The sequence below is a fragment of the Giraffa tippelskirchi genome, chromosome 9 (assembly GCF_054371585.1).
Source record: "Giraffa tippelskirchi isolate mGirTip1 chromosome 9, T2T-mGirTip1v1.2.pri, whole genome shotgun sequence".
Lineage (NCBI taxonomy): Eukaryota > Metazoa > Chordata > Mammalia > Artiodactyla > Giraffidae > Giraffa > Giraffa tippelskirchi.
In genome coordinates, this window is record NC_137283.1 from 37,269,845 (window position 1) to 37,297,218 (window position 27,374).

A 27,374-nucleotide genomic window follows, 5' to 3' on the forward strand; every position below is an offset into this window, starting at 1 on the left:
AAAGTGTTTTCACATTAAAAGCCTCATGCTTAATCATATTGGATTAATCCTACAGTAGACATTAAGTAACAAGCTCTAGCTCAGAAACATTTGGGTAAAGGAAGAAGAATTTGCACTACTAGTTCTGAAGTGTGGGCAGCTGGGTTAGGGTCATTTTAATCTGATTTAAAAAAAAACAGAAAAACACAACTCTAGATGTATTATTATTTGTGACATGGCTCAGGATGGGAGGCTGTGAGGAGAATGAAGATGACAGAACTGGTGCTAACCACTGTGACAAGAACTTGAAGAGCAGCCGACGTGACATCTTTCCTATCGTGCTGCCGAAAATGTCAACTTTGTGAAGGACAGTGAGAAAACAGTTTGCCAAAAACTTGAAAGGTGGATTCCGGAGATGCCTGCTGTGTCAGATGCAATATAGTCTGTTGTGGCCCGAGAGACCCACTTCTAGCTCCAGTGATGGCCTGCAGATGGGAGAGCTTCCAGTCTTCAACAGGGCTCCAAAAATGACTGCAATTGACCTGCATATTGTCTCAAGTTTGCGCGATCATGATATACAAGAAGTGAGTGGTTAGCCAGTGTGCAGCTAGGTGGAACCAGTGACCAGGGATCACATTTCCTTGTTGTGTGTGTGTGTTTGTAAAGCTAGATTCAAAGACATCAACATTTCTACTAAAATTGAGCACATGGGAAAGGAGGGAATGTGTACTTTATGCATGCACATCAGTTCGATATAAGGAGCAAAAACTAACTCTCTATAATCTAAGCAAAAGAAAGTTTATTGGGATGATGCCAGGAACCTCAAAGAAAGGGAAGGGGAAACTGGAATCAAGGCAGTGACTGAAAAGTAGGAACCAGGATCAAAGCCATGATGCCATCCTACCTGCACATTAGAATAACTTAGGGAACTTAAACTGGCAATGTGTAGGCCTCGATGCAGACACTCTGAGTCAGAGGTTGAGGTTGGGACTTCTCAAAGCTCTCTCCTGGTTCTAAGGTACAGTCACAGATTAAGAAGTACGAACATGGGGAGACAGGCTGGGCAGGGCACAGCTGCTGGCGTGAGCAAACCCCACCTGTTTCTTTTATCTTTGCATCATTTATTTGATGTAAAAGTTCCAGAAAAGAGTGTCCAGTTGGCTGAGTGTAGTTCATAGTCCAACTAAGATGTCCAGTGACCACCCAAGGGAGGAGCTGGCCTGTACGAAGCCTTCAGCATTGACAGCAGGAGAGTAGGCACCTCAGTTTATGCACAGTGCAGCCAAGGGCATTCCTTCAAAGGAGATCTAGGTGCCCTAAGGAAGTGGCAGTGGACCCTAAGAAGTACAGAAACACCAGCAGAAAATGTAATAGGATCCAAGAGAACAGAGGATTCAGGCTCCTAGACATGTGTCCTAAGTGAAGAAACATCTCAGCCTGGGATTTGCTAGGTAGGAGTGTAAAGATCCAGCTTCAGTCCTCCTCTTCTCTCTTTTTGATTCCTTAAGTGTTAGAAGTATTGAGAGCAGAACAGGATGCAGAGCCAGTTTTATGACAATTATAGAATCACCCCCAAATGTTTCTAGAACACAGAAACAAAAGCATGGCTTCTGAGCAACACCAGTACAGTTCTTCTGTTTATTTTGCAACCAGAACTGCTTGGAATGGCACCTTGGAAACAGTGCAAATGCCATTTTTGGAAGGGGTTGCTAGCTTCGTTAAGTGGACTGTGTACTTCTTAGAGAAAATCTCTGGTTCCAGATTCACTCTAATCCAAGAGAAATGAGGAACCCTGAACCAAAATACCCTTTCATGTATTCGGCCACCCACCAAATATTTTCTTGCTCTCTGAGGCAGAGGTTCTTAAAGTAAGGTTCTCCAAACCAGCAGGACCAGGGAACTTGTTAGAAAGGCCAGTTCTCAGGTCCCCCCCTACATCGTACCCCCACACACCCACAGTCTGAGGTAGCCCCGCAGTCTGAGATCTCACAGGCTTTCTGTGTGATTCTAAGACAGGCTCGTGTGGCCACTGTTCTAGGGAAAGTATTTTATTGCTTCTGGGAGAACCATGTTCCCAAGAATATTGAACAGGATTTTTCAGTTAGTAGATCCATGTAAACCTGTACAGTTAACATTGATGAATTATAGGGGTTAATGGAAAAGAAATTAATGTTGGACAGAATTTTCAAAAACTATGAGAAATCAATGCAGCCAAGGTTGTTTTTGCTTTTTAACTGATAGAGTGACAATCTGTGATCTCAGACAAATTCTATTATTCCTGCATTTCTCTCCCTCGATTTGTAAAATAACATCCTCCATCACCAGCATCATTTCAGGGCAGTTCTGGCAATTACAAATAAATATACATTGGATGTCTAAATCTCGATGTGTTTTATCACCTGTTTTTGTTGGTGAACTCTGCACTGTGTGTCTTACAGACTCAGATTAGTTTGTTTCATTTATTTTAAAATGAAAGTGTTCACACTGACATAGGTGATTAAGAAGCAAATTTAAGAAAAGATAACAATAATTTTTCATTGTTTACCTTTTTTGAATAGGGAGATTAACAGTGCTCACAAAGTAGTCCAAGGAGACATGGAAACTGCCATCTGATACATTTAATAATTATAAATGTGAATCATTAAAACAAAAGTGGAAAAACATCACAAATGTTATGTTTATAGTGCCATTTATAGTGAGAATTACAAGAAAGCCAGGTACATACTAAATGTTCAGTTTTTATCATCTCAAACACAAATCTGAGAGCTGCTTCCTAATTGTCTAATTGCCTTAGAAGGCTTGTTGGGTAAGGAAGGAATGATATTCTTCACACAGAGGTTTATTTCCTAGTAATGGCCATAGACATCTCTGGCTGCCTATGTGAAATGGTTTTCAGGCTTTTCTAGGTGATCTATAAACTCCTCTCTGAATTGTGCCTTATATTTAAAGCATTTTTCTCTGGCTTAATTCCCCACTAAGAAACAAAATGCTTAAAATGGCTCAACTTTTCCCAGACTGATTGTAGGTATGCACACACAACGACTGTATAAATGTGTATTCAGTGCATTAGCAAGCTGAATTTTGTGTAAACAAAATCCAAAAGCCATAGCCAAAGGAAGTTTTAGATTATAACAGACACATGAGATGTTACTGCAGAAAGTGTCACATGTATTTTGTGGGGCCAATGGTTTCATCCTGAGGTTTAACTACAGATTTGTGGGCATTTCACGTTTTAAAAAAAATTTTTTAATAAATTTCATAAATTAACATTTGAGATTTTTCTGAAAATTTAAAAGTAAGGGGACATATATAGATTCAAACTGCCTACCTGATATTTACCATTTTGCATTTACTTAAGTTCAGGAGGGTGTGAATAAATGCACAGTATATGATTTTACTGTTAAGGGTATTTTCTACAAAATGGGGGAGAGGAAGTTTTTTCTCTTTTCAAATAGGGCGTTTTTAGTACTTAAAAAGAAGGGAAGCTGACCAATAAACCCCTAACAGGAGGTACACTGCTGTCATTTGCCAAGTCTTTTGTGCAGTCAGACTGGTCTAGTATACAGGATTTTCCCAACTTCTGCTGGATCCTTGAGAAGGCCTATAAATAAGACCATTTGTTTGGTCTCAAGATGACTTGCATTTGCAAACTGAAGAATGTTCCAATAGAAGTTTCATGGTGACGCACCAATCTGCAAACTGGCTCAGCCAGTAGTCAAAACAAGTCACTACAAGATCTGGGTAGCTGAAGACTTTGAATGGGTCAGATTATCCTACGTCTAATTTGGCACAGATAAGTTTGGGCTATAAATATGCAGCCTTCCTTTGTATTCTCAACTTGAATGGGCCAGAGGAAATAAGGAAAATGTGTGTGAACCTATTGGTGATTCAGAAGCATGAGAATACTGGGACTAAACTGAAATTCACTTATTTATGCTGGGTCATTCTTTTTTATTAAATGAGCAGCAGTTCACTAAGATCAAAAAATAGCCTATGTGGTTTGTTCTTTTTTCTACTTTTATTGAGATATTGACATATACGATGTAAGTTTAAGATGTACAATGTGATGATTTGATACATGTATACATTTTAAAATGATTACTGAAATAAGGCTCATTAACACCTACACCCCCTCATATACTTACTGTGTGTGTCTGTGTGTCTCTGTGTGTGTGTTGGAAACATTTAAAATATACTTTAACACTTTCAAGTAAGTAATACAGTACTGTTCATTATAATCACCATAGGATATATTAGATCCCCAAAACTTACTCTTCTTATAGCTTCTTATAGCTTTACTCTTTGACCAACATTTCCCCATTTCACTTACTCCCCCACCCTGGCAACCACCATTCTACTCTCTATTTCTGAGTCCAGCTTCTTTTGATACTACATAAGTTTATCATACATGTATCACTGTATATCTTACTCTGTCTCATTTATTTCACTTAGCATAAAGCCCTCAAGGTCCATCCATGTGGTCACAAAAGCAGTATTTCCTTTTTTGTGGCTGAATGATATTATACTTTGTACATATCACATTTCCTTTATCCATTCATCTGTGTCGATAATATTGTCAGTACCCAACTTAGGTTGTCTATTATCTTGGCTATTGTAAATAATGCTGCAATTAATACAAGGTGCAGTTGTATCTTGAAGATAGTGATTGCCTTTTTTCAGATATATACCCAGAAATGGGATTACTAGATCACATGGCAGTTTTATTTTCAATTTTTGAAAAACCTCCATACTGTTTTTCTTAGTGGCTGTGTCAGTTTACATTCCTACCAGCAGCGCACAAGGGTTCCTTTTTCTCCACAGACTCACCAGCATTTATTTGTTGTCTTTTGTTTTGAGAACAGCTATTCTGACAGGTGTGGGGTGATAGTTCATTATAGTTTTGATTTGTATTTCCTTGTTGGTTAATGATGTTGAGCATCTTTTCATGTACCTGCTGGCTATTTATATGTCTTCTTTGGAAAAATGTCTATGTCCTCTGCCTATTTTTAATCAAATTATTTGGGGGTCTTTGCTATTTTTTTATGAGTCCCTTCTGTATTTTGAATAGTAACCCCTTATCACATAGATGGTTTGCAAATATTTTCTTTCATTGTATAGATTGTCTATACATTTTGCTATGGACAAGCTTTTTAGTTTGCTAAAGTGTCACTTTTTTGTCTTGTCTGTTTTGCTTTTGTTGTTTGCGGTTTTGGTGTCATATTCAAGAAAACCATTGCCAAGACCAATATGAAGGAACTTTTCATCTATATTTCCTTCTAGGATTTTGACAGTTTCAGGTCTTTAGTCCATTTCAAGTTCTTTGTTGTCAGTGTTCTAAGATAAGGGCCCAACTTCATTCTCTTGTATGTGAATATCCAGTTTCCCAACACCATTTATTGAAGAAATTGTCCTTTCCACATTGACTGTGCTTGGCTCCCTTGTCAAGTATTATTTGACCATAATGTGCAAAGGTTTATTTCTCAGCTCTCAACTCTGATCCATTGGTCTATATGTATGTTTTTATGCCAGTACCATACTGTTTTAATTACTGCAGTTTTATAGTTTGAACTCAGGAATCATGATGCCTCTGACTTTGTTCTGCCTTCTCAGAACTGCTTTGGTTATTTGGGGCTTCTGTGGTTCCTTACAGATTTTAGGATTTCTGTGAACAAAAATTCCATTGGAATTTTGATAGAGATTGCATAAAATATATAGATGACTTAAATAGTATAGATATGTTAACAATATTAAATCTCCCAGTCCATATACACAAGATATTTCCATCTGTTTTCTTCAGTTTCTTTCATAAAGGTCTTAAAATTTCTACACTGTCTTGTAATTTGCTCTTTAGTTACTATAGAAGTGGTTAAATTAATCTGAACATCTGTAACTATGGAAATTGAGTCATTTACCAGCATTGAGCTCTAGGAAAGATAGACATTAACAGGGCACCTGGTTTTCATACGAGTTTGTGCATGTAATTCAGGAGTCTCAAACCTAAGTGCCTGCAAGAGATTCAGGTAACATAAAGTAGAAATGTGGACTAGAAGAGTGACCTGCCACAGCCATGGAAGAAGCTGTTTCTGCCTCTTGCCAATTAATGCCAGTTGTTCCAAGTTTCTAAGAGAATTGTGTTATAAAACTTTCCTAATTAAAAAAAAAAATGTTGGCAAGCAGTTCATAATTTTCAGAAGCCGTGATCCAAACAGAACAGATCTAGAAGCTGCTTTAACCTGCAAGCCACCACTTTGTGCATTTTACCATTTCACAATAAATGAGCGACAGTTCTGCAAATGTCTCCAAATGATAACCTCAGCGTACCCCATCCCCTCTAGTCACCAGCACCAAGAAGCGGGACTTCTCCTAAGGTCACATCGATCACTGTAGTTGTTCTTCTAAAATGGACAGTTTCCTCCTGCTAGAGATTTGATTTGATGGTGTCAGCATATGAGGTTCCCATCACCTCATGACATGTCTCCTTTCAGGCCTGATGGAATTGGAACTGTGACTGTTGAAGAAAAGGAACGTTTTGAAGAAATCAAGGAGAGGCTCCGAGTTCTGTTGGAAAATCAGATTACACATTTTAGGTAAGGATCTGGGGTTAAAGGGCTTTTTAGGAGGATGAGTCCAGGGAGGGGCAAATTAAGGGCTTGATTTTCTAAAACTATAAATCTATCAGAGACACACTGGATATTTAAAAACAGCTGAATGAGGACTTATTGTATAGCATGGAGAACTAAGCTCAATATTTATAATAACCTGTAAGTGAAAAGAATCTGAAAAAAAAAATATATATATATGAAACTGAACTACTTTGCTGTGCACCTGATGCTAGTACAATGTTGAAAAACAGCTATAATTAAGAAAAAAAAAAAAAACTTAAAAAGAAATAACGAATTAAAAAGCCAACCAAGACAGAGTTCGCTAATATTCAAGAGACTTAGAAATCTTAAGTTCATTTTATTTCCACTAAAAGAACAAAGCCCTCTTTGTGTAAGCTGTCCTGCTCCCTTTGTACCGTGAGGAAGAGTGTCTCGAAAGGCTTACGACTGCCCAAAATAGTCACTAGAGCTATCTGTATCATCAAAAAAACCCCTGGATAGGGACTCCCCTTGTGGTACAGTGGTTAAGACGCAGGCTTTCACTGCTGTGGACCCAGGTTCAATCCCTGGTTGGGGAACTAAAATCCCACAGAGCGGGTGGTGCAGCAAAGATAAATAAAATCTCTGTGTGACGCACATTTGAAAAAAAAAAACAACCTTGGATAAATCCTTACTGGTTGTACACTCTATGCAGATACATTGCCAGTAACAAAAGATCAAATATCAATTAAAAACTACAGTCAAGGCAAGACAAATAGCAGAATCATGAATTTGCTCAAAATATACTCTTGTATTTCCTATCTTAATCCTCTAGGGATTTAGGTGTGTTTGAAGCTTAGCTTGTTTCAACTAAAACTACTTCTTAATGCCAGTCTCAATAATTATATATAAAGTTACAATTGAGCTAACAAAGGGTTCTCCTTCACAATAGAAATCTAAACAGAACCTTATGTCATCACTGGAAATATTCTTTTCTGTTGCAGACATTTGCAGAGTCTCTCTTTAGTCATTATTCACACATACACATATATATACATTATATACACACATATATGGTGTGAATTCAGATTAACATAACACAACGTGACAAAATAAAAAGCATTCTCTGTTCCTCAGAGAGAGTTGCCATAGGAATCAAGTTATAGCATATTTCATGCTAAAATGCAATTGATTCGGGCAACCTGAACATTTTTCTGTCTGTTTTAGGTATTGCTTTCCATTTGGTCGACCTGAAGGTGCTTTGAAAGCTACCCTCTCACTCTTGGAAAGGGTAAGAATGAAAGTAAAAGACAGATGACATGTACACAGAGATATGAACATCATTGTGATGAAATATTGTGGTTGAATGACCTAGTTTCTCATTTTTAAAAGATTTTTTTTACCGTTCATCAAATATCAGAATAAATATGAGAAAACTGCCAGTCTCTCAAATAGTTAAAATATATTGATGATATGCTCCTAACCTTTCCATGAATCATGGACAGGCTTTGACAGCCTAACTGTGCACTGAAATTTTTTATTTTGTCTCTAACAGTGGTGCTTGATCAATATTAAGTTGCAAAGAGGCATTCACAATTCATTTTAAACTGAATTATTTAAGTATAAATGGGTGACACATTTCATTGAACCATCTTAAGAACCTTGTTTTTCCACCTGTAGGTCTTGATGAAAGACATTGTAACCCCAGTGCCACAAGAGGAGGTAAAAGCAGTCATCCGTAAATGTCTAGAGCAAGCTGCTTTAGTCAACTATTCTCGACTGTCAGAGTATGCCAAAATCGAAGGTAAGGCCCCCTTCTACCCCCAGTTTTTAATTTAAATTTTGGTATGCCTCCCTGGGAAGTCTTTCTCTTTCCTGACAGGCACCAGAAAATGGTGGCCCATCTCTGTATTTAAGCTGAAAGTTGAAAACACTTGAAATGTGATAGCTTCCTTGGCTGTGGCCACATAAATGAGTTCAAGAACAGGGCCTCAGGAAACAGTCTTTGTAGAAAGGATGTTTAATATAAGATGTTATAGGACAACTAAAATCCTTCCAAGAGTTGGTGATGGCCCTAACTTTGCTCTGTGGCTAATGTTTTTCTATGAAAGAGCTCTGTAGGATGGCTACCTTCTTTAAACAGAAGAAAACTGAACAATTTGTTGTCCACTGTTGATTGCATTGGAAGTAAAACAAGAATTGAATAAAGCAACATCAAGATTTTGCTTAACTCTTTCTTGCCCCTTGAACATATCTTGTCTCTTGGTAGTTTTTCAAACTTGATGGCAGGTTAGTGTTCCACTGTCTCTGATGGCTCCTGGTTTGTTATAGATCTTGTTCAATCTTGTTGCTCCAAACCTAGGATGGTTGTTATCACTCCCCTTTCAGGTTTTAGGGATGTGGTCACTAATGACCAAGTAATCGTCCAAAGGCACTTTGAGTCCACCCTACTTGAGAAGATATGGTTCTTTGGGACCTGTTTGTTTGCAAAGGTATTAATTACTTTTCATTGTTACCCTGTTGGCTGCTATAGGGTGATTTGAAAACCACACCCAACTTGACCCGTGGTGTAAGTGTATAAATGTGGAAGTTCTGTGTGCAAAACTCAGTGTGTCCGCATTCTGGAATCCGATGTTCTCTCCCTTGTGAAACACCCAGTCAATCCAGCAAATACTCATTGTCTGCCTTCAGGACATGACTGGAAAAAAAAAAAGAGAGAGATCTAATTAACGACTAAAGCCCCATCACTTACCCTGCCAAAGTTCTTGTTTCCTTAGAGAATTAGGTTAAGCTCATGTCAAATTTGCAGTGTTCTGTACATTCCATGTCCTCCCTCTCTCAGTTTTGTCTGTCTGACAATGCAAATTGTGTACCAGTGGTAATGAATTCGTTGTTATGCATCCAGGGAGAAACACTTAAGAATTGGGCACTAAAAGGATGTTTATCAACTCTTGACTTGGTAATGAGTGACAAAAATAGAGGAACAAGTAGATTGTTAAAGGGCTATATTAGCAAATAATGATTCCAGCATTTACCTTGCCAGGACATAATGATTGGTTGTATTTGTTAAAGTCAACTGGGGACCTAGTAATTCTAGGCCAGGCCAGAGATGGGATGGGATCAAGAAACGTTCGGTTGCCATGTCCGCTGACTCGTACGTAGGTCTTGGTCTAGCTATGACTAGTCTTTTGGTAAGATCTGCTCTCTTCTTTCAGATAAATATATACAAAAACAAACTTTAAGATCTGTAAGTAAAAATGCATTCGTTTCCAAAGTAGATCAGCTGGTCTGTAATTTCCTTTTGTGCCTCAATTCTTCTTGGTTGTGTTAATTATCTTTTGCACTGTGACTTTTAGGTCTGGGGATTCTTTGAAGAAATCAATCTTTTTTTTCCAACTCTCTTGTCAGAGAAGTACCTCATTCCACACTACCTGCTCTCTTCCGCTTCTCTCCTTCCTTGTCCGTGATTGGCTCAGCCACTTTTTGACGTTACCTCTGCAAAAGTGGCTGTGACGCCAATTTCAAAGCATGCTGGGATTGTTAATTCAGACAACCCAACATCCTCTGGCTGCATGTATCAGGTTTTCTTTCATGAACATAGTCCACCATAGGCTGAGACATGGCAGCTTTAAAGATATTATTACCAGTCAACTTTCTTTTACAAGGTTCTGATCCTACCCCCAGAAAAGAAATCTTGACATTTGAGCTTCTCTGTGACCATTAATAGCTTAGTTCCCTGAGAATGTTGGAAAGAAGTTATAGTAATATTGCTGGAGACTATGTTTATGAAGAAATACCTCAAGAGCCTTAGATACTAAAGTCTGAAATCCTTAGTATCTTGGAGCCTTCAATCAATGAAATTCTGTTTCCCTTTATTCATGATGTTTTCGGTCATTGTATTCTTGCAAATAATTCTAAAGAGACGTGTAAAATCATGGTCACAATCTCTCTCGTGACTCACGGCATGCTGAATGGTTAATCCAGTAGATCTCCAATTTTGATACTCCTTTTTTCTTTTATCCTGTGTTTATCCCAAAATATTCTGTGGCTATTTTCCTTTGAGCTAATGTAACGTTTTCCTCTAACCTATGACCTTTAACCTCTTGACCTCTGACCTAAGCCTCTTGCATGCCCAAATCCTCTTTTATAGGGAAAAAGAGAGAAATGTATGAGCATCCTGTCTTCTGCTTGGCCTCCCAAGTGATGGATTTAACCATTCGTGAGTACCTACCACCTCCTCGCCATGCTGTCTTCACTCTTTCTGTTTTCATTATTTCAAGAAAATCGAGATCCAAATCAACTCACTCTCCTTGCTTCAAGTTTTTTAGCATTGGCTTGTCTGTTGATTCTGTCTGTGAAACCCAGTGTGAGAAGTCCAGTCACTTTTTATCAGCCTAACACAGGTTAGACAATTAAGCCATTTGTTTGTGATAAACTCAGATTTGTCTGTAAGTTTTTTAGTTATTCTCTGTCTGTGACCTGAATGCATTTTTACTTTGCTTGTGTGTAACCCCAATTTGTAAAGTGCTTGTCACTGGTACACAATCAAAAGATAGCAGCTAGGTGGGGAGCCATGTGTTAGGTGTAAGGAAAAGGACAGGTGGGGCAAAACTGTGCTTTCTTTTCTGTGTTTAGGATGTCAAACTGTTGTGGGTAGAAGATCGCACAAGTGGTCCCTTCTATGTAAAATGAGCTCTTATATGCCTCCTGTCTGTTCTCGCGCAAGCTGGGAAGCTTTTCCTTGTTCTTTCTGAAGATTTGGACTTGTCCTCGTCCTCTAAGCTCTGACTAGAACATATGACTTAATTGTCACTTGGAGAGTTCATGTATGTTTCATAGCTTGATTTCACATTAAAACTTAATTTCACTAATTTTCTATTTGTGCAGCATTTTTCACCTCTGTGAAGGAGCCTTTTTTTGCTGGCCCCCACACTTCCGGGCAGTGGGAACTCAAGGGCAACTTTTTCTTTCCAATATCATGTATCACACATAAGTGGGGGGCATTTTGGTTCACTTGCTCATTAATCCTGCATATGTGTTCTTGTTTCTCTCTCTCTTCTCTCCTTGTTGTGCTTTCTCTTTCAAATAGAGAATCAAAAGGACGCAGGTGAACCCATTGTATATGCATTATAAACTACCAGGACTGTTGAGTTATATTTAGTTTTTGTTTCTGTTTTTGTTTCTTAATAGCTCCTTAATGTATGTACTCCCAAAGACTGATGTGGAGTTGCAATGATACTTAAGGAGTTAATTTGTGCTGTCTCACTATATCTCTTGCCCACGAGATGTTGACCTCTGTAGAGCAGACTTTCTGTAAAGGCATAAGCTTCGAAGGGACAGAACTATGGTTTGCTGTGGAGCTTCATTTCATCTTTGGTTTCAAGGACTCCAGTGATTTGGCCTCATGTACTTTTTTTCTTTTTAAAGTGACTGAAGCAAACTAATCTTTCTTTTTGTTTTTCATTTCTTTTTCCTGTTTTCTGCTCTATTGAGAAGTTTGTGTTCTTTGATGAATGTTTATCAGCCAAGGCAGACAGCAGTCGTCTCCGTGTTGTTCTTGTATGTACCATGTGATAGGGCAGGATGCACACACAGGTGGCTAAACGGGGGCCGTTGCTGGAAGTTTCATGAGAGGAAAGCCCGTAAAAGTTTTCCGGCTATGGCAGTTTTCTTCTTATTTGGTCTCCAAACTTCTGACTCTATTGTGAGGAAAGCTTGAACAAATATATAGCATGGATCATGGTTTTCAGGTCTAAAGACTTCTCCAAAAAGATAATTATCATTTGAGTAAAGTTGAATGTGTTTCAGATCAATTCAGAAAGCATTTTTGAGCATATGCCAAGCACTAGGCTAGTAATAAGTATTTGAACACTCACAAACCTATGTTCAAGGCATACAAGCTTTTCTCTCCCTGAAAGGGAAGATGTTCATTTATCCATTCACTCATTCATTCATTCATTCATTCGACAGGTGCTTAGTGGGAGCCTGCCATGTGCCAGGTACAGTGGTAAAACCAGGGACTGTGTAAACAAGAAGAAACAGCTGATACCCTCATAGAGCATATGTGTCAATGGGTAATTAAAGGTAAATTACAAATTCTGTACTCAGCAACACTAATGGGTAGAGTTGTGTGTAAGAGGGCATTGTTGGAAAGCCATAGAAGTGTTGGCAGGGATGGCACGTTTGAACTGCATCTTGAAAGATGAAATAGAATCAGTGAAAAGGAGATGGGATGGGCAAGTGGAGAGGCATCCTAGCTAAAGAGAGTAATATGTGCAAATACATAAAACCATAGCATTAATAAAAATAGCTAAAGCTTATTTAGTGTGTATTACATGCCAGCTCTGACTCTTAAGTAATTTATATGTATTCATTAATTTAAACCTCAAAATCTCTTAGGAGATAGCTACTACTATTATTCCCATATTAGAAATGAGCAAACTAAGGTACACAGAGGTTAAATAACATGTTCCTAGAAGCCTAAGTGCAGAGTCAGAGTCTGAGGCCAGGCAGAGGCCATACTCTGAACTACTCTGTCACTCAGTGTGGTTGTACAACAAGCTGAAATGACAGCAGGAGTGGGCGCCAATGATGGCAACAGAGGCAGCAGATAAGATCTCTCTGTACCTTCATGTATGGATGTGAGAGTTGGACGGTGAAGAAAGCTGAGCGCCGAAGAATTGATGCTTTTGAACTGTGGTGTTGGAGAAGACTCTTGAGAGTCCCTTGGACTGCAAGGAGATCCAATCAATCCATCCTAAAAGAGATCAATCCTGGGTGTTCATTGGAAGGTCTGATGTTGAAGCTGAAACTCCAATACTTTGGCCACCTCATGCAAAGGGTTGACTCATTGGAAAAGACCCTAATGCTGGGTAGGATTGGGGGCGGGAGGAGAAGGGGACGACAGAGGATGAGATGGTTGGATGGCATCACCGACTCGATGGACATGGGTTTGGGTAGACTCTGGGAGTTGGTGATGAACAGAGAGGTCTGGCATGCTGCAATTCATGGGGTCGCAAAGAGTCGGACACGACTGAGCGACTGAACTGAACTGTACCTTCATAATACAGAGTTCAGATGGTCTCTCATGGTCCATGGGTTCTTCACCTGGAATCTGTACCAATTTTTGTAGACAGTTTTCACAAGAAAAATTCCACATGCCTCCCATCCAAAGGTGACAGAGAGCCAATAGGCTCTTTAAGCAAGAGGGCAGCTTGGTGATTTGCACTCCAGAAAAACGATACCAGCAGAGATAGAGAAAAAAGATTGAGGACGAGGGAGAAGGTAAAAGTGGACCTAAAAGTTAAGATCAAAGCAGAGTTGGGTTTGAAGCTTGGTACATCCAAGGCCCCTTCTAGGCAAAGTAGATTTCAGCTGTAATCAAAACCATAATCACTTCTTTCCTGATCTTTACATCTTTTATTTTTACCCTCCCCCTACCTTTTCAGTTCCCTTAGAGGGAACAAAGCGTGAATACATGGATAGGTGTGCAAAACTAACTGTGTGGAGGTAGCCAGGCACAACTGGAGTTATCCATACAAAAATCGAGGTGCAAACAGACAGCTGCTGAAGCCTGCGGTCAAACTGTGCTTTGCAAGGCTCTGGGACTCTACAGATGGCATTTTGGTGGACTTATGTTTTCTGTCTGGGAGCATTATTAGAAATTGCATGTTCAGTTTAATTACAGTATCTCAAAAAAAAAAAAAAGGGATGTAAAAGGCTGTTACTCTATGAAAGAAAAGCTGTGACTCCTGCAAATGAATTCTATTATTTTAAATACATTTCCATTTAAACCGTCACATGTTCTGAACCCAGAAAATCTCTGAGAAAGTCTACACCCCTATTGCTGGTTTGCCTCAGTTCTTGGCTAAATACTTGCATAATTTTTCCTTCAAATACAGCAAGGATTTGCAAAATAGATCTATAGACAGACAGACAGACAGACAGCTTACCCATGGGCCCGAGCACTGTGCTAAGGACTTAATAAGAAGGATCTGATTCATTTGTTCCTTAGTCCCATCGAGAAGGTTTCATTACTACCCTTATTACAGATGAGCAGGCCGAGATTTGGAAAGGATAAATGACACTCTTCAGCAGGATTTGAACCCACATCATTCTAAATTCAAACACCACGCTTTTATTTTTTTTCTTTCATTGTTAGGGAGGGGTCTCTTTCCTCCATTCAGCCTTTCCAGCCAGCATGATAGCAATTGGATAATACCCTTTCACTCAGTGGATAAATTCAAAATTACTCACAACTTTTATTTCAGGAAAAACACCAAAGTCAGAACAGTCTTCTGGGCCCAGATCATTGCCAAAATCTTTCCCCTGTGAAGTCTTCCTGAGGGCAGTGAGATCCCCTGAGATTGTGAGAGAACTGAGGATTTTTCTTTTCTTCCCAAATGACAGAAACCTTCTAAAGCAAGTTAAATTTATCCAAAGGACTTTCAGGCAGATTCTGTAGTAGTGAGGTTCCGTATCTTTCTCTGTCTCCATTAAGTCTTATAGGTCTGAGTCCAGTTGAAGAAGAAAAAAAGAGACAAGCAAGCTTGTGACACTCAATGGCACACAGCGTGGAGCCACTCACCCAAGAGACCAGTGAGGGTAAATCCAATCTCAGCGAGATCTAGGCCATCCTAAACTCCTAAAACAAGGCCTGTCTAACACCTGCCGTCTTAAACACTGGGGAGTACATGTTTATCTTTTCATCTTTCTTGTTTCAGTGATACATAAACCAGGATTTCCAAGCCAGAATTATCCTGTAGACTAGTATCTCATCCATACTTTATGAAAAGTGAGGAGGGCAGGGAGAAACATGTTTCAAACACTCTCACCAAGGAAGATCCTAGAGGAAGAGAGGATGTGTTAAAAATATGCCATGAATCAATAAATATGAAACTGACATCTCTTCTCCCAGAACAAAAAGACATGCTGCCGATCACGATAACAACTGTCATTTATTGAGAATTTAGTATGTGCTAAGTAGATACATGCATATCTCATTTAATTTTCACAACAATTCTATAAGTATTTTGTTGCCATATTTCATTGAAATCTAAAAGCCGTCAATTATAAGATGTACTATTAATTTATGTAATCCTAAGAATAAAATAATGCTGCCAACTAAATTGTGACACACCATCAAATGTAAGATGCATCCAATTTCAGAAATGTTAAAATGTGCCTCTTACACTCCATGAAATAAAAAATCACTGTTGCCTGTAGAAATGCAGAGATATGAAACAGAGAGATGTTAAGTAACTTGCCCAAGGGCACAAAGCTGGTTAGTTGTAAAGACAGAATTTGAACATGAACCTAATTCCAAGCCCACACTTTCAACCTCTATACTATGAAAGACTTGTGATTGTTAGTGATAAAATTAGAAGAGGTTTTTCAATCACTTAATCCCAAACCACCATTTGACAGATGGGGAGACCAAGGCATAGAGAAAAGAAGCCAGTTTCAAAATAAGATGGGCAAGCGAGCAACTCTTGTCTGGGGTCCTGCACACTCTTTAGGACCTTCACCCACCTGCACACTGACCTCTCCCACCACCAGGCTGCCGTGTCTTTCAGCCAAGAGATACTGTCCCCACTCACGATCTAGCAACTGGTTTCTAGTGTGACAGTTGAGGGATTCCAGAGTCCACATACCAGAATCCTAAATGCATAGCTCCAAGAAAACAGTCTCCCAGGACCAGCCTGAACACTCAGGATCTGTTATGTCAAAAATGTACATAACAGTCTTGGCTCCAATTAGTTTTTAACCTATTTAAGCCTCACTTTTGTTTCCTGTGCATGCGTACTAAGTTGCTTTAGTCATGTCCAACTCTTGTGACTCTGTGGACCATAGCCCACCAGGCTTCTCCATCTGTGGGATTCTCCAGTCAAGAATACTGGAGTGGGTTGCCATTTCCTCCACCAGGTATCTTCCCAACCAAGGAATCAAACCTGCGTCTCTCTTATGCCTCCTGCATTGGCAGGCAGATTCTTTACCACTAGCACCACTTGGGAAGCCCCTTTGTTTTCTGTAAAAGGGGATAATAATGTTTCCTTCTCTCAAAGGGTTGTTGCAAAGATTAAAACATATATTTCCAACAGAGCTCTTAATACAGTGCCTGGTACATAATAAGCCCTCATTACTATCTATCTATAGAGACAAAGTTTTATATATGTTATTGTAAACATAAATATAAAATTATGTCATTATTGATGTATTATTATTTAAAAGGAAACGCCCAAATCCAAATGTACAATATAGACATATTATTTGATTTCAGAACTGGAATAGAAAGCAGTGCTTCTCAAAATTTAATCTTTATACAAATCTCTGGGGATCTCGTTAAAACACACATTCTGATTTGGTGGGTCTAGAGCGGGGCATGGAAATCTGCATTTCTAACACACTGATGATGAAGCCGCTGAGGCAAGAGCTGCGGTTTGAATGTCAGTGGACTATAGGAAGCAGCCGATTTATCTCTTTATCATCAATTTCAAAAGAAAATGTTGCAATATAGTTCCACGTATGTTAAATACCCACTGAGTTCCAGGAGCCGGGTCAGGCACCAGGGAAAGGAGCCATGAGAAAAAGCAGCCCAGGCCCCTTGCTCTCAGGCAGCTCCCAGTAAACTTCTCAGGGAGAGGACAGGCGGTAAAACAAGTGATTTCATCTGGAGACTCTGTTGTAGAGAGAGATGCAGAATGCTGCAGGAGTGCCATACACGGGGATTTCACCTGGGCTGGGGTCCTTGATGCATGGCGGAGGAGGGTGTGGTGGACCCCTGGGGCCGATTCCCAGAGAACTGCCTGGGATGTTTCTTGGCCTTGTTGAAGGCCTACTCGTCATCCATCCAGATGTCCCAGAGTCTGTCCTAGAGCACCCACAACCATATAAGTGAAAGTTTATTTGGGGACTGGGTGAATATTTAATAGTACTATTAAATAAGTATTCTTACTAGAGCAAGTGTTCGAAAACAACCACCACCACCGTAAATAGCTTAAGCAAGAAAAGGTCATTTTTGGCCTCTGTAGCTAGGAAATGCATGGAGGGATTGGACTTAGAAATAAAGGCTTTTAGTGTGTCTTGATCTCTCCAGCTGCTGACAGTCTTCTTTAATGTGACTGTCATGATAGCAGGGGTTGGGGGCAAAATAGCCACAGATAGCACCAGGTTTTTATCCCAGATGCTGAGGTGCAAGAAAAAAAGAGGTTTCCTCTCTATGAAACTGTATACAGTTCCAGAGAACACTCTTATTGGCCAGGCTTGGGCCACATGTTAGTCCCTGAGCCAATCATAATACCCATGATGATGTGGGGTATTATGGTTGCCCTGGCTTGGCTCACATGGCTGCTCCTATTTAGGATTCATTGCTTGACATTCCCACTAAAGCCGCATAGAGTGGAAAAGAGGCAATTCTAAGCAAGGCAACTGCACATACAAGAATAGCAGATGTCTACTACTGTGTCTCTCCAGAATTAAGTTTACTTTTCTTAGATACAACAGCTCAGTCTTGAGGACAAGCCTGACCTTGGATACAAAGATACCAAATTGGAGAAAAAAAATTTATATATATGTATGTGTGTGTGTGTGTGTCTATATATCTATATATATCTTTGTGTGTGTGTGTGTATATATATATATATCTTAATAGCATTATTTCTTTCTTGTGGCTATAATATATTTTAATTTGAATACAAAGATTTTTCATTATCTTAAATCATTTTTCATTGCATTAAAACACCTGAAGTTGTTCTCTGGTTTGCAAGTAGAAGTTACAATGTTTACTATTCAGCAGTTCAGCTATATGCATTTGCTCCATAACCAGGGGCTTTGGCTAAGAGATGAAAGTTGCCCATATAATTTTTGTGCATATTGCAACCAGAGAATATTTGGTTTTCCATGAAAGCACACCATTGGGCTGGATCCACTGAGGATTTCCTGCTCTGGACCAGGTACTGTACTAGTCCCTAGAAATACAGAATTCACTGGATACAGGGAAAGACAAACATGCATATCATTGGCTATTAGTCAAGGACCATAACAGCTCAAGTAGAGGTATCAACAGGAGAGTTGAGTCTTTGTTATGAAGGTGTAACTCTTGGGGCTGGAGGGGAGGCGCGGTAGGGAGTCTCTTAAAGGCTTTTGAGCAAGAGTATAATAGGTTCAGATGTGTGCTGTATGAAGATCACTATGAATTCTGCGTGAGCAATGAACTACAGAGGAGGGAAGGAACTAAAGGCTGATTTGGAGTCTTTTATAGCAACCGTTGAGGTGGAGATGATGAGACATGAGTTGAACATCTACTCTGTCAGCAAGAGTATAGCCACATGATCTCATACAGTGGGAGGTAAAATCAAGAGACACAGTAGAGGTAGATTGGACAGGCCACGCCACCCGTGTCCTTATGGGGAGAAGTCAGAAATGGCTTTAATAAAAAGAGTAAACAATTCGTGACTCATCTACTGGTCTTTAGTAGCATAGACTTTATATTGCCCTAAAGAAGGAATCTTCTGAAAGGGAGTGATGAAGATACAGGGGATCAAGTATACGTGATGACCTGCCCCACTGAAGAAGTTATATTGAATTATGACCCTGTTTGAAATGTGTGGTCCATGGAGCCATTGTTTTGGGTAGGCAGAGTATTCTGGGAAGCATGTTGTGGCTATATGTTTGGCTTTCTCTTCCCACTCTAGCTTTTATCCATCCCTACCCCCAAATCCTAGTGAATTGCTCCAGGATAGCTTTTTCAGTAATAACGTAATACAAACACTGGCATCTTAAGCACAACGTAAAGAGGTTGGAAATTGGTTTTAAGCGTGCTTTCCATCAACCATATCCATTTCTCATATGATGTTTCTGGGACTGGCAATTAACTGGCTTGCTGGAGTCAGAACTGGTCAGGTTATTTAAGGGCTATTGGAGAATCTCTCACTCCTGGATGCCTCTCTTCCTTTGCTTAGCTGAGCCTGCAGAGGAATTCTCTTTTTTTATTATTCTGCAGTCACATTTAACTCCCTCTCTGGAAGCCAAGCAGATTTAATTGTGTAAACATGAGCAATGGTAATTGGGTAAATGAAGTTGGAAACCAAGGTATGATGTTTTTGTTTTGCTCTGTGAGGGGGAAAAAATAGGGAGCTTGTTTTTCTATGGTGGCAAACCTCACTGTCAGAATTCTGGACAGACAGTTGGCAGGAGGGAATCCCTTTACGAATTTTCATTGAGACCCATTGAGCTGAAATATGTATCTGCTGCCTTGCCGGTTACGGATCCGCCCTGGGGCATTTCATTGTTCTATAAAGTGACTTAGGAAGTGGTTTACACAGGTTCTGTTATCTGGGGAAGAATAAGTGAGGAGTTTCCCTAAGAATTGCACACTCAGGTAATACACATTCATTCAGAGAACCCAAAGAGGCGTTACCAGAAATACTCCCAACTTTGTGCCCCGCTGTAGATGGAAAAGCAGATTTTAACAAGACATAAAATATAGAATTCCTTTTTATAAAGAAGAGATTAGTAATTGCCTTCCTTTATATAGCTGTCATTTAAAACTGATTTTTTTAAAAAGTCTATTTACATACAATCTTTCCCAAACAAAAGATTTAAATAAGAGGAGACTGGTGAATAGAATTTTTTTTTAGTCCTTCATTTCAAACATTGAGGCTATCCCTCAAGAAAAGGATGATATCAACTTTTGCTTTTAAGAGATGGTTTTTCCAGGATATTATATTTATCCTTATTTCTTTTATTTTTTATTATTGCTGCTAGAATTCCATTTCCTATAAGCCTGCAGTAAAATTCATTTTCCCAATTGAAAAATTCAAGCAAACCAAGAAGCAGACTTGGCAATGTAGTATGTCCCCCTCACCATACAGCTTGCTTTATAAATGAAAACCATTAGAAAGGACCAGGTCCAAGGTTAATGAGACACTCATTAAAGAGAGAGAATAGCAGAAGCTGATAGTGCTCTGTGCCTGTGTTGAAGGAGAGACTATTGTTATAGGATGTTTGCTGTGCTGATATTGTAAACCACATGACAGATGGGTCAAGTGCTGATTACCGTATTCTAACATTTGGAATAGCAAGTAACATATTTGATAAGCTGGCAAGTTTTTATATATGATTCAACCCACAATATAAAAGCCATGAGAATTCCAAATTGAAAATAATTAAATGAGCTGGAAACAATCAGATACCACACATTTTTTTTCCCCAAAAAATGACAGATTTTGACATGTTGAAATTCCACAAAGGGAGCAAGAATATTCCCCAACTCAATTGAACTAATAATGGCCCTTCATCTGCTTTTGCAAAGCAATTAATTCCTGCCTTCTCACCACGTGGGAGATAACAGTGAAGATTTGTAGGCACCTGAAGCTTTACAGAGATCCATCCCATGCATTGTTTTCTTTGCTGTTCTCGCCAACCCCTCAGGGTATACAAAAAGAAGATGTTAATATTCTCAGTTTATAGAGGAGGAAGCTGAAGCCTGGAGAGGCTTACGTAGAGGGGAGAAGGCTCCATAGGAAACTAATTAGCCTTGTGAGGATGAGAAGTCATATCCCCCAACTCTGTTGACATCAAGTGCTATTTCTGGTCATCTGGAAGGAGGAAGCAGCTGTTAACATTTAGGTGTGCTTTACTGTACAAAAAGTCTATCTTCTTTCGGTCAGTGGTACTGCCACCATCATCCATGTGTCCCCATCCGGATGAAGGCATTCCGCCTCTGAGTGTCTCAGTACGGTGGTAAGAGTCTCGTCCCTCGTCAGGCAGTGTCACACCTCTGTAACGCTGCAGTCACGCCAGGAAAGCAGCAGCTCTCCATTCGTGTGTGATCATTTTTGCTTGTTTGGTTGTTCTTTTCAGAGTTTGTCATCTTACTTGTCACCTTTGTGATAATCACTTTGTCTCTTGACTTTTTTTTTTTTTAACCGTCTCTCCTCACCTACCCGAGCAGCTCCCCCGCCACCTCCTGGGCCTCCTCCACCCACCCAAACGCAGACCAGCATGTTATATCAGAGGCTCAAAGGCATGCCTAGGCCAAAACCAAGTACTGTAAACGTTTACGTTTCCTTTATGCGACAGCTTTCTAGTTTAGTTTGCTTTTCTGTTCATTTCTCTGGAAATTTTATTTAGCATACTAACCTGAGGCTCAGGCTCTTAAGTTTGACACCGTAGGTTTTGAGAGACTTGAAAAGAGAGCATTATTTCCAAATGTCCACATTTTTTTTGTCTAGCTCTGTCTGACATATGCAACATTTTCAAATCTCAGTGTCAGCACAAAATAACATTGTTGCATAACATTTTGCATGATGATTTTTTTTCTCTGTTATGAGCTTCGATTCTGTTGTATGAAATGTTTACTAAGTATGTTGTATTTTTAGTTCCCCTTTGTCAGTGCTCCAGCTAGTACAAGATTGGGGGATAGGAATATTGCAGTATGTTTCCAGATATTGCAGACAGCAGACATGACCCCCCAAAAAAAATCATTTCTAAGCACAAATTTCTCCTTGATTTCTGTTGGGGGGATGGAAGAGGGGCTACAGGATTTTGCACAATATTTTCTTTAAAGACAACATCTTAAACAAGTTGATTTTAGTACCATTTTCACTAACTAGTGAGTCAACAATGCAAATAAGAGGAAAATAAAGTCATGTCTCAATATAGTAGCTTGATCTACAGATAATGGAATTGCAGCTAATTAATAATAAATGAAAGTCTGGCTACATGGGTTCATTGAAAGATCAAATATTCTAGATTCAAGCATACTTAACCTACTTACATGAAATGGTTGCAGGTTAAAGCAAAATTGCAAAAGATTTTATTAAACATACTGTCTGTATATATACAACAGGCATACACATATTTGCATACAAGTGTACACACTCACGGGAAGATTGTGTGCACATGTACACTTTATGTGTATCTATTGATATATATGGTAGTCAATCTCAGAGCACTGCATATTAAAACAAATCTTCAGGTGGTCCTAGCTTATGCATCTTGGATTTCTCCCAACACAAAAATCATTTACATCTTCGGAATAAAAGTACATAAAAATATTGATGGAATGATTTCCATTACTGCATCGTGTGTCATGGACATCTAGAATTTCCCTAGATTCGATAAGTGTTCCGCCCAAAAGGATAGTATTCTCTATTTTGTAAGTAAGAGATTTCAAAGATGTGCCCCAAGTGGGATTTCCTGCAGATTTGTATTAACGTGCAGGCTTGTTTGGTTACTAGAAAATGTATGTAAGTGTGTGATGTGTGTATGTGGGTGTATGTGTCAAATAGGTAATAAGCATAGGATGAGGAATTTGCAAATTGATGTGTAAATGTGAATATCAACTAACGAAAAAGTAGCCTGTGCATGTTTACTATCAAAATGCAAATACCTCACTCTACACATATTACCTCAACATATATACACAGTATGTTTGTTAGAAATGCCTGAAAGTCTACTAATGAAATTATGATAGTCCATTTGTGAAATTACAAACAGACCAGGCACCCCAGAAGCACAGGCATCAAACCCGTCACTCAGTCTTTCTCCAGGTATTATTGCTGTGGACCAGGCAGTGAGCTGTCAGCCCCTGAGCTGTGTACATCTCCTTATCTGGGTGGTAGAGATTCTCTGCCTAATCTGCAGATTTATTTCCCCACAGTTCCCACCTTCAAGCCCCCACCTTCTATGCAGCCACACTTCCGCCTGAACCTGGCAGAGACAACGGAGCATTCTGTTGGCCTGATTCCAGAAAGTTCGTTTTCACACCAGTCATCAGGCCTTATTAGAGTGAAACTTGCATTACCTCAGTTATCTGACCAACCTCATCCATCATTCATAGTTCCCATTGGCTGGACCACTCCTTTTACATAGTGTTTCACAGAATTTTTCTTTCTTATTGTTAAATCCTACATTATTAATCATCTTCCATGTTCATCACCTATATAACAAATGTACAAAAAATTAGGAAAATATTATGAGAAACTGCTTGTTTCTCTTCTTTTTAAATTAGCCACCTCCTACCATTTTGTTTGCCACTCCCCCGACAAACACACACAACCAAACCACCAACAGCGCACCAGCCCTTCCTGTGAAGTACTGAGTTACCTTCTCTGGCAAGTAAAACCCTGAAGTCAAAACGTATCTGCTTCAGATGAGGAGATTGAAATAACTTTCAGCAGTCCTTTTGTGCACATGGATACCCTCCTTGTGGAATTGTGCTAAAGGATCCTAATTGCTATTATACACCATGGGCTATAGATGACTCAGGCTTCAAGATTTGAAGGGGTCTAAGCACAAACTACAAGTTCACCTGTGAGTTTAGACTGGTTGAATTCAGGCCATTTCATTGGCTTAGGAACTCTTTGTTTCAAATATTACTCTTTGCCTCACCCCAGTAGGAAAAAAACTACAGTTCTTTGTAACATAATAACATTCCCAAACATTCATGAATTTAGCTCTATAAAGGACAAAACGAAAACCAGAATTTGGAAACCAGGGTTCAGTTTGTTCTTAAGTCCAATAAAAGCCCTTTCAACACAGTAGAACCTAAAACGCATTGTTGCCATCTCACTGATAAAATTTCACTTGTACCAACCAGTGGAACAAACCACTTCATCCAATACTCTACACCCTATGTTCTTTTAAAAATTCTATCCTGCCTTCTATCTAATGGCCCAGGAATGTCCATTAATTCTCAGTCTCCTCCCTGGACAACTTAAAACAGCCAGACCTTTAAGTCTGCTTTTTTAAAATGAACATTCCAATACCTGTTAAACATGCAGCCCTTGAATGAAAAACAGTGCTGTCATATTGAATGTTTAGGGACAAAGCCAGGAAACAGATGGAGCAGCAATCAAGACTAAGCTTCTGTTACATCTTCCCACCTCAGGTAGCAGGAACACTGCCTAGAGAGGGATATATGATGGTCCATTTATGCTGTCTTTAAAGAACATGTGTACAAAATGTTGCTAAATTTGTAATGGGCTGTCATAGTCTTCATACAGCTTTAATAAGCAAATTGGAAGCTGGAGCACTGCTTTTTCTTAGTATGTATTATAAAAATGATGGTGATAATAATAATAAAATGGCTTTCTGGTTTGCTCACTACTAATTATGTGGCACTAAACATTTGCATGAAACCTAAAAAAAAAAAGGGGGGGCTAATCTTTGGAATTTCTTATCCACTAGTTCTAATGGCCACAAAATTAGCCCACCACTTTCACTGAATTTTAACACAAATTCTTGTACTACAGAAAATGTAGGCCGGTTAATCACTCCTGCCAAAAAGCTGGAAGATACAATACGTCTTGCTGAACTAGTCATTGAAGTTCTTCAGCAGAACGAAGAGCACCACGCAGAGGTAAGTGGGCGCCAGGGAGGCAGGGTCTCTCGTTCCTCAGAAGATGCTGCACAACTGATTCTATTGGAAACTTTGTGAATACGATGTCTTAACTCCCATTTTCTTTTAACTGACCTTGTAAAGTGAATGAAAGGGGCAATTTTGCAAAGAGGATCCTTTTCAGGGTTGTTTAAAACAGCCAAAAAGTGGGTTGTGTGATGTACGTTTCAGCTTGAGTTTTCAGATGTTTCTAGCAACAAGCCAAAGAGGTGAGTATATCTTTGAGATAATTATTCAAGCAGCATATGGTTATTGTCAGGAACATATGAAATACTTTTTGGTCTTTTGTGGCTGTTTCTGTTGCTACCACTGTTGTTTTGATTTATTTTATTTGGTGTGCGGATTGAGAGCTGTCTTTTTGAATTTATCTCTGTAACTTAGTCTGCTCGCCCTAGAGTCTGCATTTGTTCATCTCAGATGACCTGGGTTGCTAAACTCAGTGACAGAAACAAATTATTCTGTGTTGTTCAACTTGTTGATTCTCCAACGTACATCTAAATAAATACAGCTTACTATTTTTTTTTAACAAGCCACTGTCAAAATTATTATTTTGATAATTGTACACTGAGGGATTTAGAGGCTAATTCAATCCCAAACCTGTAAGGACTTAAACAACCCAACCCTTCCAAGAAAAGATTCCAAGATTTCATTATGATCAAACTGTTACACCACTGCTTGTTTCAAAGCTGAGATTTAAAAGCATTTCTCATAAAATCGCCTATTTAAAAAACCTCACTCATGCTCACTCTTCCCCTCCAATCAGATCTACAAGGAGGAAAAGAGGGCATCAATAAAAGTAATGTCAAAGGCATCTAAAATGCTAATTCCCATAAGTAAATGAAAATCAACAGTATAGTTAAATAATACACCATAAAGACAATCATCCCAACTAATGCCTGATTGCATATTTAAATTTCCTCCCTGTTTTTCTACTGTTCCACTCAATCTTGGCTGATCGTGGCAGGGGAAAGAGGTATGTGACCCAAATGAATGAGTCAGCCCCCTGCTGTCATAGTCTGTGCATGCCCTTCCAGTACCATGTCTTCTAATGGGACTTTTCCCAGTGCCCCTGCTTCCTAACACTGACCCAAGGAATGTAACAGCAATTTCCAGTGGACTGCTTGTGAAATGGGTGGCCTTCCACGGCAGGGTCAACGTGGGTGATTCTCTTGTGCGTGCATGAAGCAATTGATATACTTAACAATGACTGCGGTTACATCCCAATACACGCCTCCTAGCTGCCTGGACTCTGTCCCCTTAGCGTGTTGTAGCTCCTCTGTCCGTCTGTACTTACCTTCATCCCAGCAGATGAGTACCGAGCCTAGTCACCAGTAGCTAGCCAGAGTGGTACTAATCTTCCTCTACAGCTGTCTGTACGTGAACCATACATACAGTATTTATATATAGAGAGAGTGCCGATGAATCATGATGTCCCCCAAAACCTCACTGAGAATGGGGTGAAGACCCCTTGAGGTAGGTACAACTAACTCCTGCAACACCCAGCAAATGCACAGCCAGGAGTGAGAAGAGGGGCCAAGTCAATACCCTCCAAATGTAGACACCTTCAGACAGAAAATTAAGCTGGGCTAGAGTTTTTTATTGTACTCTATCCTATGTGATGTTCTTTTCAGATGGGGGCATCTGGGGTTCATTGTGATGGTAAGTATGTTGTTTGTGGGTGTCCACAGAATCATCTCTAGAGGCATGGAGGGATCTGGCCAGTCCTTTCCTGATTTGGGTGTTGAGGCTTTTCCCAATATTTCAGACCAGATTTTTGAAGACATGGCTACAAAGCAGATGGTTTTCTTTCAGTGAATGATTGAAGAAGGAAATGGACACATATGCTTGATTTAATCAAGTTATTTTCTGAGGCTACTGCAGTCGAGAAAGGAGAACATTTTCCCAAATGACTCACAAGTGGTACCAAAGAGAAGTTGATATTCCAAAGAAGCCTCTTTTTCCCAGTTTTCCAAGAAGGCCTTCTTCACTCAGTACTAATCCCCGTCTTAAACCACCCTCATAACCATCATCACAAAAATATTTTAATCTTACGTGTTCAAAAGCCATTCATAAATAGGGCAGAAATAAATTCAGTTCTGTTCTCATTTACTGACTTTGGAAGTGAGGAATGAAAACTTTGGCATACTTTGGACTTCAGAGGCCCAGTTTGCTTTTTGATAAATGTAGAGGTTTATTTCTGACATCAGTCCTTTTACCCAATCACAAAACCGCATTACTCAGTTGATCAAAAACTAGCCTTCTATGAGCACAGAGGCATTTCTCTCAGCCCTGGTGATCTTTTTAAACTGTCCAGCTGATTTCAGGGTAACGCCTGGTCGAGAGACCCTTGGCTGCAACCAAAGAAGTAAAATTTGCCCTGGTACACTGAAGATGAGAGGATGAGGTTTTGC

At 39.5% G+C, this 27,374-nt stretch overlaps 1 protein-coding gene across 26 annotated transcripts in view; it reads left to right on the forward strand.

Annotated features, from left to right (window-relative positions):
• CADPS (calcium dependent secretion activator) overlaps window positions 1-27,374 on the forward strand; it is an 807,294-nt gene that overhangs the window by 676,589 nt on the left and 103,331 nt on the right. For 7 of the 26 annotated variants that reach the window (XM_081524505.1, XM_081524515.1, XM_081524509.1 and 4 more), the window contains exons 15-21: window positions 6,465-6,566; window positions 7,788-7,851; window positions 8,241-8,364; window positions 8,548-8,561; window positions 20,170-20,176; window positions 24,818-24,924; window positions 25,928-25,936. In XM_081524505.1, coding sequence (XP_081380631.1) covers window positions 6,465-6,566; window positions 7,788-7,851; window positions 8,241-8,364; window positions 8,548-8,561; window positions 20,170-20,176; window positions 24,818-24,924; window positions 25,928-25,936 — 427 coding nt within the window. Of the gene's footprint in view, window positions 1-6,464; window positions 6,567-7,787; window positions 7,852-8,240; window positions 8,365-8,547; window positions 8,562-10,710; window positions 10,780-11,649; window positions 11,668-20,169; window positions 20,177-21,513; window positions 21,607-24,817; window positions 24,925-25,927; window positions 25,937-27,374 lie in introns of all 26 variants that reach the window. The other 19 variants (XM_081524496.1, XM_081524502.1, XM_081524507.1 and 16 more) reach the window with 7 other exon arrangements.